Source organism: Punica granatum, chromosome 1 (assembly GCF_007655135.1).
Source record: "Punica granatum isolate Tunisia-2019 chromosome 1, ASM765513v2, whole genome shotgun sequence".
Classification (NCBI taxonomy): Eukaryota; Viridiplantae; Streptophyta; class Magnoliopsida; order Myrtales; family Lythraceae; genus Punica; species Punica granatum.
This window is the reverse complement of record NC_045127.1, coordinates 17828546-17843118: the sequence shown is the minus strand read 5'-3', so window position 1 is coordinate 17843118 and position 14573 is coordinate 17828546. Positions and strand designations below refer to the sequence as shown.

At 38.3% G+C, this 14573-nt stretch overlaps 3 protein-coding genes across 3 annotated transcripts; 2 read left to right on the top strand and 1 right to left on the bottom strand.

Annotated features, from left to right (window-relative positions):
• The first annotated feature begins 1407 nt into the window (after positions 1 to 1407).
• On the top strand, positions 1408 to 3352 carry LOC116205758 (tRNA (cytosine(38)-C(5))-methyltransferase 2-like). The gene is made up of 4 exons (XM_031538416.1): positions 1408 to 1502; positions 1606 to 1716; positions 2830 to 2923; positions 3229 to 3352. Exons 1-4 carry the CDS (start codon positions 1455 to 1457, stop codon positions 3243 to 3245), a joined length of 270 nt encoding a protein of 89 aa, XP_031394276.1. The 5' UTR covers positions 1408 to 1454; the 3' UTR covers positions 3246 to 3352.
• LOC116205751 (histone-lysine N-methyltransferase ATXR4) lies at positions 3229 to 9137 on the top strand. The gene is made up of 11 exons (XM_031538405.1): positions 3229 to 3338; positions 3491 to 3840; positions 3947 to 4029; positions 4580 to 4625; positions 6063 to 6749; positions 6933 to 6988; positions 7266 to 7392; positions 7498 to 7567; positions 7679 to 7858; positions 8169 to 8240; positions 8738 to 9137. The coding sequence occupies exons 5-11, from the start codon at positions 6369 to 6371 to the stop codon at positions 8854 to 8856; spliced, it is 1005 nt and encodes a 334-aa protein (XP_031394265.1). The 5' UTR covers positions 3229 to 3338; positions 3491 to 3840; positions 3947 to 4029; positions 4580 to 4625; positions 6063 to 6368; the 3' UTR covers positions 8857 to 9137.
• A 40-nt stretch (positions 9138 to 9177) lies between these two features.
• LOC116205739 lies at positions 9178 to 13896 on the bottom strand. The gene is made up of 3 exons (XM_031538394.1): positions 13667 to 13896; positions 10015 to 10515; positions 9178 to 9920 (listed from the first exon to the last, which is right to left on the bottom strand). The coding sequence occupies exons 1-3, from the start codon at positions 13755 to 13757 to the stop codon at positions 9385 to 9387; spliced, it is 1128 nt and encodes a 375-aa protein (XP_031394254.1). The 5' UTR covers positions 13758 to 13896; the 3' UTR covers positions 9178 to 9384.
• Positions 13897 to 14573: the final 677 nt, after the last annotated feature.

The following is a 14573-nucleotide window of genomic DNA, read 5'->3' as shown; positions in this document are numbered from 1 at the left end:
TCAATCTTTGTGTTCAATTCGAAGTAGATGGGGCATCGCTGTAGCCCCACCCACCATCTAAAGTCGTCGGCCACCTTAGAGGACTCCAATATCTCCTAGGGGGCGGTGGCTGCTGGCAAACTCCTCCACTTCTAAATCGGTCGAGATTCATGTGTTGCTAGTAGGGGTGTACGGGTTCGAGTACCTTTTTTTTTCACGATACTCAGACCATACCTTTAGGGTGTAGATTCCAAGATTTTGGAATCGGACTCTACCATGTTGGAACCTAGAACCGGAACCTATCCAGAACTTGAATTATACTACAGGTTTCGGATATCCTATTGGAACATGTAACCTTTTTTTTTCCTCTTCAAACTCAATAAATGAAATAAATAAATAAAATCGAAAAGATCTCATTCATAATTCATGTAAAACAAATAAATATCGATATAGAGTAATCGAATCACATACATCCACAAAACTAAAGGATTATGTAGCTCTCCTAAGGATTATATAATAGACAAACCAAATGCGCAACTAAAAGATTATATAGTTATTTAGCAAAATAAGAATGATGTAGCTCTTCTTAGTAGACAAAACAAATAAGCTTTCCTTAGGATTTTGTAGCTATTATATCGCACATAGATGATTATGTAAATATAAAATAATTTTTTTAAAAAAAATATAGGTCCCGAGTATCGGTTCTATGGGTACCTTGTATGTTGAAACTGAAATTGAAACCTCTTTTCATTGGTTGCTTAAATCACTACTCGGACCCTACCCTATTTGCAATTGAAGTTATCTGAATCCTATTCTAACGGGTAGGTTCCAACTAGTTCCAAATATACTCGGTATCCATGCATACCTTTAGTTGCTGGCATCCACCAACCCCTTTTTGAGGCCGCTGGCCACCTCAAAGGACATTAGCGAGGTGGTGCAGTCGGCTGCCAGCCAATGTCCATACCCCTATCTCCCTTTCCAACTCTTCCTTGTGCTTGTAACCAATTTTATTACTCTTTTTTTCAAGTTTTGAAAATCAATGTCATTTAAAGAAAACGCTAAATCTTACATATGGATGTGAAAATAAACGGCATAATCAAAGAGTATGTAGCGTAGTGGCACACACATTTGTTTGATAACTAGGAGATTCTAGGTTCGATAGTTGTAGGGGACCTCCTATTCTCCTTTATTAGCCATTATGATTTTTATTTCATTATATTAGACCTACAAGTCTCCCTATGTAATGTAATTGTTAAAAAAAAAAAAAGAAGTAAAGAGAACAAGCCTTGCAAGAATGAACAATAATAATGTTGAACACAATAGAGGTTTAGGGTGAAAATGAAAAGGAAAGTAAGATTGGGGACTAAAAGGTGACTTTCTTAAAAAAATTGTTTGCCAAAAACGTATAAGCCTAAGCCAATAGGAATGTTTCCGTGAGAAGCGGCAGTTAAGCGGCGGCCGCAGAGCCGACATCAATGGAGGATTCGAGAGTCCTCGAGTTCTACAATGGCATCAGCGGGATGGTAACGACTGATCTCCCGAAACCCTAATTCCAATTCCTTACCGTCTCTTTCTCCGATTTCCTCAAATTAAGTTCGCTCTTCTATTGTCCTCTCTGTGCTTTAGAGGTATTCTCTGATTAAAGCGGGAGTGGACGCCCAAGTTGTTGAAGCGTTCGACATCAATGACACCACGAATGACGTTTATGATCATAACTTCGGCCATCGCCCTTTCCAGGTTTTCTTTCGCTTAGCCCGTGTCTTTCGTGCTATATATATGTATGTGTGTGTGATATTCTGATCCGTAGGAGTTTCCAAGCAAAATGCATTGTTTTTTTTTTTTTGGGATAAGTGACGGGAAATTTCATTAATCAATCAGAGAATGTACATATTACACTTATCCAGAGAATACGGAAGCATAGATTCAATATTTGGAATGGACTTCACTCTAAGCTTTACGAGAGATATTATATGCTCTCCCTGTGCCCACACTGTGTCGAATAAAAGGCTTATTAAGGGCCTCAGTTGCAGCACTTTTTTCCAACCAAAAGTTCCTACCTTTAATAAGAAACTTCCTTACCCAGGCCACCTAGATAGAACCCGAGTTAAGAACAAGGTCCAAACATTCCTTATCACACAAACTTTATTCCAAATAGTGAAATCTCTAATTCCGGGACCCCTTCACATTTGGGAAGACAGACTTCCTCCCACCTAACCTTTGAGTCCCCTCTTTGAGCCTGGTCCGACCCCTTCCATAGAAATGCCCTGCACTTTTGGTGAACCAGACTAATCAACTTCGTGGGGAGAATGAAACTCGACCGTCAACAGTTAACCATACTGAATGAAATGCATTGTTCTTTATTGCATTCCTCTAATGATTTCTCTCTTTTCTCGAGCGGGAAGTGTGTTCTCAAAGCATTCCCGAATACAATAAATGATTAACGGGTGGAACATTTCCAAAGATTGAAATGCCCCAAAAAAATCTGCTTTTAGGGAAGTAATAGATATTCCCCAACCTCCGGTATTTGAAGGCAAGTGATGCCCAACCACTTGAAATTTTAACTTGCAGATCAAAAGTTAAATTTTTGTGGGTGCTAGCAGATCAGTGAAGCAAATTGTTTTCTAACTTAAGCTGATATGTGAGGTTGTATTAAGTTTAAGACCAGTCTTGAAAAGAAAATTTGAAAGATGTTATACTCATAAATATTTCTGGTTTTACAAATGTAAGATAAATTGTTTGGTTTCTATCTTGAAATTGTGGCCTTGTGCCTCTTTGGGTTTTGTGTTGCAGTTATGAATATTTTTGGGAACTTACACAGTTTCATCTACTTTCAAATATCTGCATGTGTAGGGTAATATTCAAAGCCTTACTGCTGCTGATCTTGATAACTACAGAGCACACGCACGGCTTCTTTCTCCTCCTTGCCAGCCCTATACTAGGCAAGGTTAGTGGTTGTCTTTTTCTACAAAATTATGAGATGCTAGACCAAGATTTCACATTCATATTATGATTAGGTTTGCAAAAGTATTCTGGTGATGCTCGGGCCTTTTCGTTTCTCAAAATTTTTGAACTTATACTAGATGCGTTGCAACCTCCGCTTATTTTATTTGTCGAAAATGTTGTTGGATTTGAGGTTTGTTTCTTGTCTATTTGTTTTTGCTTATAAGATAGTTAATGCAAGAAACTTATATGCTCGTCACTCTTTATTTATTTATTCATGTCATATGTTGTTATTTATTCATTCCGCAGACATCGGATACTCATGAAAAAATGATTGAGATATTGACTACAACTGGTTTTGCCACTCAAGAGTTTATTTTGAGCCCCTTGCAATTTGGGGTCCCATATGCCAGACCACGGTACTTTTGCTTGGTACTCTCTCTCTCTCTCTCTCTGACATTTCCATTGTTTGCATTATCCATATTGTGAAAACTGCTCATATGTATTGCTTCATTTAAAATTCCTGTCCTTTTGTGTTATTTTGACTTAATAATTCTTGACTCACCTGCAGGCAAAAAGAAAGCCTTTATCCTTTCAGAGATTGCTTTAATAGTGAGCTCCTTTGGTCTTTGAATCCATTGGTAAGACAAGATGATGATCCACTGAATGACAAGTCTTTACAACCAAGAGATAACTAGGACAAATATGTCAACTCTTGTTTGCCAATAGAGCAGTTTCTTGAATTTAATGAGGATACCAACTTTGAGAATGGAGAATTCAACCTTCGAGATGTGAGCATTGTTTCTTCAGAAATAGTTGATGCTCCCACTGAGAATGATGCTAGAAGTGGATGTAGTGTCAGCCCTGAAGACCAGTATTTTGTCCCTCTAAGCTTGATCGAGAGATGGAAAAGTGCTATGGGTAACTGCTTTTCTTCTCATTCATCTAAAGTTATTATCTTTGAGAAGAATTGAGGTCCACTCACAAAATTTATTAGTCATGACAAAACTTCTTTTGTGTGTTTCAGATATCTCACGGTGTTGCTGTTGTTTCATCAAAAGTTATTATCATTATGTGAAGGGTACAAGATCCCTATTGGCAGCAATCAAGGTAGCCTGTAATGTTAAGTTATGCAGTTATGAGAGACATGAACCCTAATACCTGCTAAGATAAGGTTTGATATGATAGAACTGAAAGGCAATGGAGTTGCTACCTCATGTAATGGTCCTGTTTCATATTGTGATTCCTTTGTGTGTCATCAATGCGCAATAACGAACATAACATTAAAGCCATCTCGCTTGCCCTACTACTTACTATGTTTTCCAACTAATGGCAGCCACCTTATATAGCTTTTGTCAACTCTTGTCCGTGTTTAAATGCCAATCATAGGAAATGTCTTTGTCAGTTGCACTTCCAAATGGATGTAATTTACCATAACATGGATATGGGTGATCATCATAATTCTTAAATGGTCCGTATGCAGACTGATAAGAAGGGCAAAGCTTTCCCGTTGAAAAAGCAACATCTCAGATACTTCACACATAGAGAGATAAAGAATTATTTTTCGATTTTTTTCTCATATTCTCTTGATCTTCATTGTTTTTCTTGTAATCCACTATCCTGCTATCTGATCTTCCCCCTTTATTTGGATGGCTATCAGGTCGCAAACTTGCATCCTTTCCACCACATGTAAGCCTCAGACAGAGGTATGCTTGCTCTGTCTCAACCATCTCAGAAAAGCTAAAAAGCAGATGTAGCTTCAGTAGATTTGTCGCGACTGTTTTTTTTAGCTGGATTATGTCGAGACTGGTTAAGCAAAACAGTATTTCCACTGAAAAATAAATGGTCAGCTTGAACTGCTGTACATATCTATTACCGGAATTATCAGGCTTTTCTTTTATGTTGTTTGACATGGTTGGGTCTTTTTCATCGTTTCCTCTCTCTGCTTTTTAACAAGAGAATCATCTTCTTGGTTAAACACTGACAGCATTCCTGATGACATTATAAGTGGTGCAGCTTTAATTGGCATCCCAAGTCATGGCCGTCTTTTCTTGATTCTTACGAGAGAGGAAAAAAAGAAAAGTGAAGCTATAGCTGAACAGATAGCTGTGGATACCCTTTCACGTAATTGGCCGTTTCCTAGCTGCTTGCAGATATGCTTTGTTGGGTAATAGTTTGAGTGTAACAGTGGTTGCACCTTTGCTCCAATACCTATTCACCGAGCGGTAGTTATTTATCATGGAATTAGGTCGTTACTCTGTTCTCCTATTGCGATGTAGCTTCTGCTTATAATGGAAAGAAGTCCTATTGCCAACATAGAGCAGTTTCGATCTCTTGTGACTGAGAGAAGTTCAGGTTGCAGTTTTGAGATACCTGTTTTTCGGTTATGATGTGTATATACGGATATATATTCCAGTTATATATTGGTTTTATCTGTTGGGTCAAAGTTGCAAGTGTGTTTGGTTTTAGAGTTGTGTCGAGTTGTGATTTTAATTAGGTTGTAATGATTGTATTGTTGAATTATGAGAAAAAATGTAAAAAAATAATGAATAGTTGAGAGAATTTAATATTAAAAATTAAATTGAGTATAATGGAATTGTACATGTATGGGATTCACCTTTTTGATTTTAAATAGTTGATTTTTATTGTGTAGTTAGTAGAATTAAAATTAGAATTGAAATCTTAAAATTCGATTGCGAAATCATACGGAGTAGATCGTAGAATATGTTCCCAAGCCAAGCAGGGGAAGAAATAGAGCCCGCTTGCTTAATCTGTCAGTCATCATTAATTACATTTTGGTGTTTATTAATTCTCTCCAATGATATCACGTTGATTATTTGCAATAAGACCATAACATTTCATAAACTATTTGATTAATCATGCTTTAACCATTTTATAACTTTTGGAACTAAAAAATAGAATAGATTAACGCTTTAGTCCCGAAACATTTATTTATAGCTAAAATTTAGCGAAACACTTTTGAGGACTAAAATAATTTAGCCACTACTGAGCCATACATCCACGTTTTGTCAAAAGTTGAAGCAGAGAGAAAAAAAGTGTTATTTCACCATTTTTGATAAATTAAAAAAAGTTAATATTTTCTCTTCTTTTCTTTGTATTTTTTTTCCCCTGTACAATTATAGCATAGGAAGTACATCGAGCCGGGCTCCCCGACCGGCCACCCCCTCTCTGTAACAATCTGAGGGGCCGGCAGCCACCAAGGCCCTCGGCCAGGTAGTCGGAGATCATAAATTGGGTCCACGGCCTTGTCGAGGGAGTGGATGGCCTCCGGCGAGGCCCCTGGCCCCAGAGCGAGAAGATAACCCAAACCTTGGATATGGGCATGCTCCAAATCTTGACCAGTGTCGGACTAAAATAAAAGAACCATTTAAACTCTTCTGGAAAGAGTCAAAGAGCTCTGGCGTTGACTGCCTGAGGACTAAATCTGAATGCTTCGTTTAGCTCGTAACGGCGGTGGCTTCTCCTCGAGACTCCACCCGACGATCCTTCGTCGGAGCACATCACTCCTCCGATTCTCCTCCACCGTCTCTGCCGATTCAAGCTCCCCGGAGATTGCTACCGCTACCAATATGGAACGCCCTGGTCCGCCTCCCATCCGAGTCGCTCTCACCAACTCGGCCGGCCGAGGCGTCTTCGCCACTCGGAGGATCGCGTCCGGTGATCTCATGCACACGGCCAGCCCCGTCGTGTGCTATCCGTCACTGGCCACGCTACACTCCGTCTGCTACTTCTGCCTGAGGAGGCTTCCTAACGCTACCGCTGCTCCGACCGCGTCCTACTGCAGCGACGAATGCATGGAACACGCTGAGGTGCATGCTCCTCCTCTTATGCTTTTGTTTTGTCTGCTGATGTTGAGCCGAGGTGAGAGTTTATGAGTGAATAATGCACGCAAACTGTTTGATGTTTTGCCTCCTCACCAAGGAAAGGATGCTGCTTCCCTTGAATTGAATACTATGGGATGAGCGTTAACTTGTGATTATTTGTTGGCTTAGGCTTTTCATGAAGTAGAGGCCAAAGCGGACTGGTTGGCTCACGATGAGCATTGCCGGTATGGAAGTTTCGGTTATTACTTGCTTCATTTTCTTCCATTGACGTCTGATTCACTGTTCAGCCGTGATCGTCTGAATAGCTTGATTACCTTGAATTCATCTAGCTTGTTAATCCTTTTAGATAATATGATTTCTCCTCTGATTCAGCACAATAGTAAAAGGGCTTTTAATTTTGTACAGACCTTCAGTTCGAACACAATTATGAAAGGGTAGCTTGAATGATTTGTATCAGATTTCTATTGCAAACCCTTATAATAACTTTGTCACTCTGAGAAGCACACAGGGTTTGAAGTACCCACTCCTGGTCAAACGACTTGCCTGCATGGTTATATCTGGGAATGCATCTGCAGACTGTCTCGACATACTCCAGCCAGCTCCGTTATCTTCTGGGATGATTTCAGAGGTGATCCTCTCGGCTCATGGTTGAAAACATGATTGATAACTGGAGCCCCTATGTTGTCATCTTACTTTCTCACTTGACCTTTTGGGCTTACGTGACAATCGCCAGATGGAAAGAGGATTTGACTTGCTGAGGGATGCCTTCATTAAGGCTGATATAGGGGATGAGCAGATCGCATGTATCCTCGATTTACATACGAGCTCTTTCGCTTAAAACTCTATTCTTTCCTGCATTCCGTCCTTTAGGATCTTGTAAGACTGATTTGGCCTCGAGTCCTTGACAGTCATAGTCCTGAACAAGCAGTGGTACATCGGCTTGTTGGCACGAATTCGTATAAATGCATTTCGCGTAGAATTGGCTGGAGGGTCGTATGAAGATCTTCTTTCATTAGCGGCAGCATCTGTAGCAACTGAAGCTTCTGTGGGAAACGCTGTTTACATGTTGCCATCATTCTACAACCATGACTGCGGTGAGATGTCTTTCCTTTTAAGAGGAATTAAATGTAACCATGTCAAAAATTTATTACATATCTATGCCTTTTCATCTTGTGGTCTTGTTGAACTATCAAATGTCCTCAGACAAAGAGACTGCACCTCTGTAATTCCTCTAACTGCTTTAAAACTAAACTTCTAGAACTATTCAGCTACATACATAAGCCATGGCCATGACAGTGGCAGTGTAAGTTGGCAGATTACTGATCCTTAGTTCATCTTGGCTGTGCTTTCTGTTTGTCTAATGAGTAAACAGCAAACTATATAAATTAATTCTTTCCTTGACAGATCCTAACGCCCATATAATATGGTTAGAGAATGCATCTGCAAGACTGAAGGCCCTTCGGGATATTGACCCTGGTAATATATCCCAATTTGTTATGGTTCATACTGCACTTCCTTGTTTAGGAAGGAGTGTTCTGGAAAGATTGGTAACTTTCAGTTATGTCATTCTAAAGAAAAAATGGATTAACTAACCATGCTTAAAGACTCGACGCTTGGTAGATTTATGCTCTTGCGAGGCTCTTTTGTTGTGGAGAGCAGGAGACTTTCTCACCGCATCTAAATGATGTGTTTTTTTTTTCCTTCTACTCTGAGGGGTGAAGTGAAGGGTCATACATGTTTTATAGAGAAAGCAATTGTTGTTTTACAAGATTTGAGAGCCTTGTTGGAGACAGTTGACAAACTTCAGAGAGGTGGTCAAATGTTTACTCTTTCATCGGTTTGGAGAAGTATTGATTTATCACCTGTTTTTGAAGTCTTTGATTCTTTGGGTCTTGTCAGTTATTCTAAGATTCTAAACAACAGATCAACGTAGCATGGTAAATACTTTGGTCTTGTACTATCTGGTCTGGCAGGGGAAGAGCTGAGAATCTGCTATATCGATGCGAGTTTGGATCGTGATGCTCGACGAGCTATCTTGTTTGAAGGCTTTGGCTTTCATTGCAACTGTGGTAGGTGTTTATCTGGCGACTAAAATGGAATGCTTATCCGATTCAACACGAAGCAAGAATGGACAACACTATTATTGCCTCGTATATCTACTGAACATTGCTTTTCTGTAATCTCTCTTATTTGCTGGAATTGCAAGTTATTGCTAAGATGCTATCGAGTTTCGACTGTTAAAATGATCAGAGGGGTCTTGTATACATCACTAAGCCAAGATCAGAACATGATCATCTTTTCCAAAAACTCAGGATTTTATTTTCTTTTATTATTAGTATAATATGTACATATATGTATATTTTGGATTCTTAATTCATTAGAACCCAACATGCTTTTATCGCAGCATCTCTAATAAACGAAACTTGAGTTTTTTTTTTTATTTTGCACATCGAACACAAAGTGAGCAAATTAACAGTAGCTACCTAGCAACTACAGTTTGTATTTTCTCCTCTAGTGTTACTTTCTACTTTTCGTTCTGTGCTTTTATTTCTTTGCAAACTCATTTGTGATATCAACTCCCCATAAAACAACCATTCTTGTCTTTCCATATACCACCATGTCACGCCATTCTTGGGTTCCTAAGGCTCAAAAGCTTCACGTCGTCGACGATGGGCCCGCACAGAGACGCGAAGTCGTCACTCCTCATTGTATAGAAAGTGCTATAGAACATGATCCTTGTCCTGGTCGAGACAGCCTTGAACCTGAGGACAGCCCTCTTGAACCCACCCTTGCCCTTCGACTCATAGGGCACTTTGAGCGTGTCCCTCCCGGCGAATGCCTCGACAATCATTGATCCCGCGCACGAGTTGCTCGCATCACCTACAGAAAATGTCAGGTCGTAGGTCTTGCCTGGGATGGTTCGTGCTATTTGGGCAATGGCGCTCTCCTTGCCTGCCAGCAGCTCGACCGCTCTCTTACCCTGTGGAACGGAGAAGTGGGCGGAGTCTATGTACTTGACTGCTTTTAGGGACTCAATCATCCACCCCGGCAATGGGGAGTGATCGTCTTCGATGTTTGGTGGCATTAGGACTCCCCATGAAGTGTTCGGGAACAAGTAGGGACCTTCTTCAAAGTCACCATTCTTCAACAGGTTTTCTGCATAAATCGGAATGATTAGTTCGCCTTGAGGAACCAGTCAAAATCCAGCCTTCCTATACACGAAAGAGATCGCAAACCCATGGGAACTTACTGTTGGTTGCCCTAGGAGGATACAGAGCCTTAACGGCCACCGAGTCGATCAATGGTCCACAAGCCGGATCTTCCTCAACCCCAGGATTGTGTATCAGGATCTCCGCCACCTCGAATTCGGCCTGGAATGCCCATGCGTATGAGTCCCACCCGCTGCTGCTATACAATGTCTGCATTGGTATCACACCTTGGTCAGGTGCGACCGATATGTTCAGCCGCTCATCCTGTGCACATGTGCGAGCCGCGCTGAATGTGATCGAGTAGTACATCCCCCTCACCACTCGAAGCCACTGCTTTATGGATGCCTCATTCCCTAGTCTTAAAGCAAATGCGCCTTCCGGGACGACTAGAAGCATGTCACCCTGTTTCTGTCCCGACCTTATGTACTCTATGAAGCCTGAGATCTCCCAGTGCGGGATGGCATGCTTGCCGCCAACCACGACCGTGCCCTTCAGGTCAGATGGCTTCGGTCCGTGTTCGAAGTTGCCATTGGGTAATAATCCTAGGTCATATTTTCAATAACCAGTCAGTCACAACATACGTATAATTAAGAGAAGCTACCATAATATAAAACTTCTTAGTATCCTTTTTATGATATAATAATGTACCTTTACAAATAATCAGAACATGAAATTATTATCAAACATTGAAATTATTATCATGCAAAGATGTATGATTTCAAATATAATGTGAGGACTTGCTTGTCAAATGAAAATTGTTTTACTCTACCTCACTTTAACTCCACTTATTTTTAATTCAACAATATAATTATTACTTTTTTTCTTTTTCTTTAATTTTTTTTTATCTTAACTACCATTCAATTCAATTTTTAATATTAAATTTCTATTAACTATTCTTTTCTTTTTTTTTTCACAATTCAACAACACAATCATTATTTTCTCTCAATTATTCATTACTCTTTTTTTTTCACTTTTTTTCATAATTCAATAACACGATTATTACAATCTCAAATAAATATAATTATTTATAATTTGAATGGAGTATAGTAGAGCAGAGTTAAAAAAAAACTCATTTGCCAAACAAGGCCTAGTGCGAAATATGACTCTATGTATCAGATGATTTCGCTAGTAAGATATACCAACTCTGTCTATCTATTTGGAGGTTTGAATTAGTCAAGTCTCAGCTTACATGAAGCTCCCCTAAGTCGAGTATTCCCTCTTACATGATTATCCATCGCAGAATTCTTGCTTTAACAGAATTGCAATTATGCGAAAGCAACTGGAACGTAAAATTTTGAGAAAATCGATCGAAGCTTTAACCATTGTGGCACCGGTGATATATATCAAATCCTGAGGAAGGAAATTTGAATGTCACCTAAAGTATCTTTACATAGTTTCGACCAAAGCGAAATTCTGACGATTTAAATGCTCTTCTTTATGAGTAGTACCTATCTGAGGGATAGACTAACTTTCTATAAACATACGTACATATATATATATATATATACCCACACACACGTAAAGATATTATAAAAAAAAAACAAGCCAAAGGAAGGAACAAAATTCATAATAAGAAAAGGATAATATATTGCTAACACAAACAAAACCAAAAAAGATAACTTCACGATAGAAATAAAAAAGAAAGTAATGAAACTATGGAAATTAATGTCATCATCCACGTGAGTTGCCTGCCACCTGCCTGCAAAGCCCATCTGATGAGTGGCCCCCCACCTCAATCAGAGAGAAGAGGACTTCAGTCTCACATGCTTATCTCATTCTGTTCCAAAGTTTTTTTTTTTTAAAAAGAAAATAGTAAACAGCAGTGAGGGTAATCATATCGTTCCCTACTTTTGCTAAGATCGTGGGACTACTAAACAACATAAATTTGAAACTATTAAGTCACCAACTTATGATTATTTCAAGAAATTTTGTTGAATTTGTTCCTGTAACTAAAAATTTAGTCACCCAAATACAAACCCCAAACACTTGTCGTACAAAAGATTTAAATGACTGTCACAGATTCCAATGACTGTCCCTTACCACCTGAGTTTTTCGTAATGAAAATTTTAATTATTGAATGATTATAAATCGATTTGCATAAACAATTATATAATACATCAGTTACTACAATAATCACTTTTTACACATATAATCTAAGTAAAATTCTTCCAATCTTAAAAGAGATGCAATATGGCAACGTGCACATTACTTATAACCTAGAGATTTCGAACTTTGGTTCTTACAATGAAATTATTTGTTTTTTATTAATTTTTATATATATATATATATTTTTTTCTTACTTTAAGTTTATAAACATCCTTATAATTGAATAAATTCTCTCGATCTTATAATAGTTTAATCAAGATGTTCACACTTGATCTGCATATTATTATTTAACTTATCAAATTTTCAATAATATTATATTCTCCGCCTTAAACCAAGCACGTCCAGTTCTTAATAGGAGTGATCGGTTCCAAATACCCTATATTTTTCATAATACCCGGACCCTATCCTGTAAGGGAGATATTTCAAAATTTTGAAACCGGACCCTACCTTGTTGAATCATGAAACCGAAATTTACCCGGAACCTGTATTATACAAAAGGTTCCGGATATCCTGTTGGAACCTGTAAATTTTTTTCTCTCGCTAAATAAAATCGAAAATGTCACATACATAATCAGTAATCACTCCAAATAGAATATCAACAAAATTTAGATTAATCTACAATAATGAAATAATAATATGTCTCATCAATCCATCGATAAAATTGAACATCCATAGTATAATCTCACACAATAAAGTGCCTCTGTTCTGATTTATTAGTAGAGATAATCACTTTATTCTTTCCTCCATTTTTTTAATAAATAACCAATTCCGGGTACCCTGTAGGCAGGAACCGAAATCGGAATCGATTTTTATAGGTTCCTAATTTTAATATCCGGAACCTACTATATTTTCAATACAAATTATTCGGACACTACCAGTCAGGGTAGGTTCCAATCGATTTCGGGTATATCCGATACCCGTGCACACCCTTAGTTCTTAGGAACATGACAAAATCAAAGTTGCTCTTCCCAACAGCTGTGGGCAGACATCGTACTCAATCCAGACTCCATAGGGACATAATTAATTGTCCGTTTATGTTATTATTAATAATAATAAAAGAGGAATTAAATCCCATGTTAATACTTAATACCATTATTCGTTTCTTAACCGTAGAAAGGAAAATCGATCCTAGAATTTGTAAAAAGTTGGCCAAAAGCAGCTGCTTACCAATAAAACCACAAGTAAGATTAAGTCGACCTCATTTAATTAATAGGAAGCTCAAAGAAGTTAACCGTCGCTAGAGAGTCCGACATTGACAAATCTACATTTCAAAATATTGTTTGACGTTATATCATTGGGACTACAAGCACGTAATGATATTTAGAGGCTATCGTTGCTAAGGAAAACATAACGAGTGACTGTACCTGGAGCTTCTTTAAAAATATTTAATCCATCAATATATATTATACATTTTAGGAATTGGTTTCGAGTTCTAATAACACAACGTCGTCTATATATATATCTATAAACTCTGAGCCTACGAAAACGTATACATTTCGAGAAAGAAACGGCCATATGATGCTCATAAATAGTAAAATTATATGGAAGATATGTGAACCGTAAATAGCTAGAGATATGGATGCCGACCGTCCTTGAAGGCCGCCGAGGCAAGGCAGCTGCTGGTGGCCGACAGCAGCAGCAGCACCGCCGCAAAACAAGCCGTGACCCCTCCTCCCATTTTCAGGGTAAACTGCAAAGAAAGAAAAGATTTGCCTTACGAGATGGAAAGTAGGGGGCGCCGGGCTTTATATGCATGTGGGCTTTCACGACTGCCCCTAGGTATCCAACGTATTTACAGATTTGTCACTGGCGAGGGGAAGTAAAGCTGGTCAATGTGTGTGCTGCGAGTTTGCCATCCACACACAGTAAGATATATATAATACACACACACACACACATATATATATATATATATATATATATTATTTTCATAGAGAGTCTCGTGATCCTATTACAATGAAATAAAAATCATAATAATTAATAAAAAGAGCACAGTTAGTCTACAATGAATATCAAACTTAGAATCTCTTGATTACCAATCAAAAATTGGTAACTAATAAGTTAGAATTTAAATAAAAAAAATAAAAAAAAATCATAAATATATAAGAGATTAGATTTCACTACCTTATTAATTATGTTGAGGTATGTCTTGTATTAAACGGAAAACCCGAATACCCAAAAATGACGATGAAGTCAACCGAAACAAGGATAAGGGGTTGAAACTGAGTTGCTCTCAGTAAAAGAGATTTCCCTCAGCAACCGTGAAATTTGCTGCAGCAACTTGCGGTTTTTGCTGTAGCAACGCAAGTCGATCAACGATTTTTGTTTCCGTTTTGGGTGCGATTTTGTGTAATATTAGAATGTAATTTAGATAAGATATTCTAGGGATACTCTGGAATTTTATGGGTATATTCTTGTATCTATATATATGAGAGGGGGAGTCTTCGATAAGAGACGGTCTGTGAGAATCACGGGTAATTTTCTTGAAAATTCT

Coding starts and splice junctions, on each gene's coding strand:
- LOC116205739 (XM_031538394.1), bottom strand. CDS start 13,757: ATGGGAGGAGGGGTCACGGCTTGTTTTGCGGCGGTGCTGCTGCTGCTG. Junction 10,516..13,666: donor CTCGGCGGCCTTCAAGGACG/GTCGGCATCCAT, acceptor AATATGACCTAG/GATTATTACCCAATGGCAAC. Junction 9,921..10,014: donor TCCTCCTAGGGCAACCAACA/GTAAGTTCCCAT, acceptor CGATTTATGCAG/AAAACCTGTTGAAGAATGGT.
- LOC116205758 (XM_031538416.1), top strand. CDS start 1,455: ATGGAGGATTCGAGAGTCCTCGAGTTCTACAATGGCATCAGCGGGATG. Junction 1,503..1,605: donor ACAATGGCATCAGCGGGATG/GTAACGACTGAT, acceptor TCTGTGCTTTAG/AGGTATTCTCTGATTAAAGC. Junction 1,717..2,829: donor TCGGCCATCGCCCTTTCCAG/GTTTTCTTTCGC, acceptor CTGCATGTGTAG/GGTAATATTCAAAGCCTTAC.
- LOC116205751 (XM_031538405.1), top strand. CDS start 6,369: ATGCTTCGTTTAGCTCGTAACGGCGGTGGCTTCTCCTCGAGACTCCAC. Junction 6,750..6,932: donor AATGCATGGAACACGCTGAG/GTGCATGCTCCT, acceptor TTGTTGGCTTAG/GCTTTTCATGAAGTAGAGGC. Junction 7,859..8,168: donor ATTCTACAACCATGACTGCG/GTGAGATGTCTT, acceptor TTTCCTTGACAG/ATCCTAACGCCCATATAATA.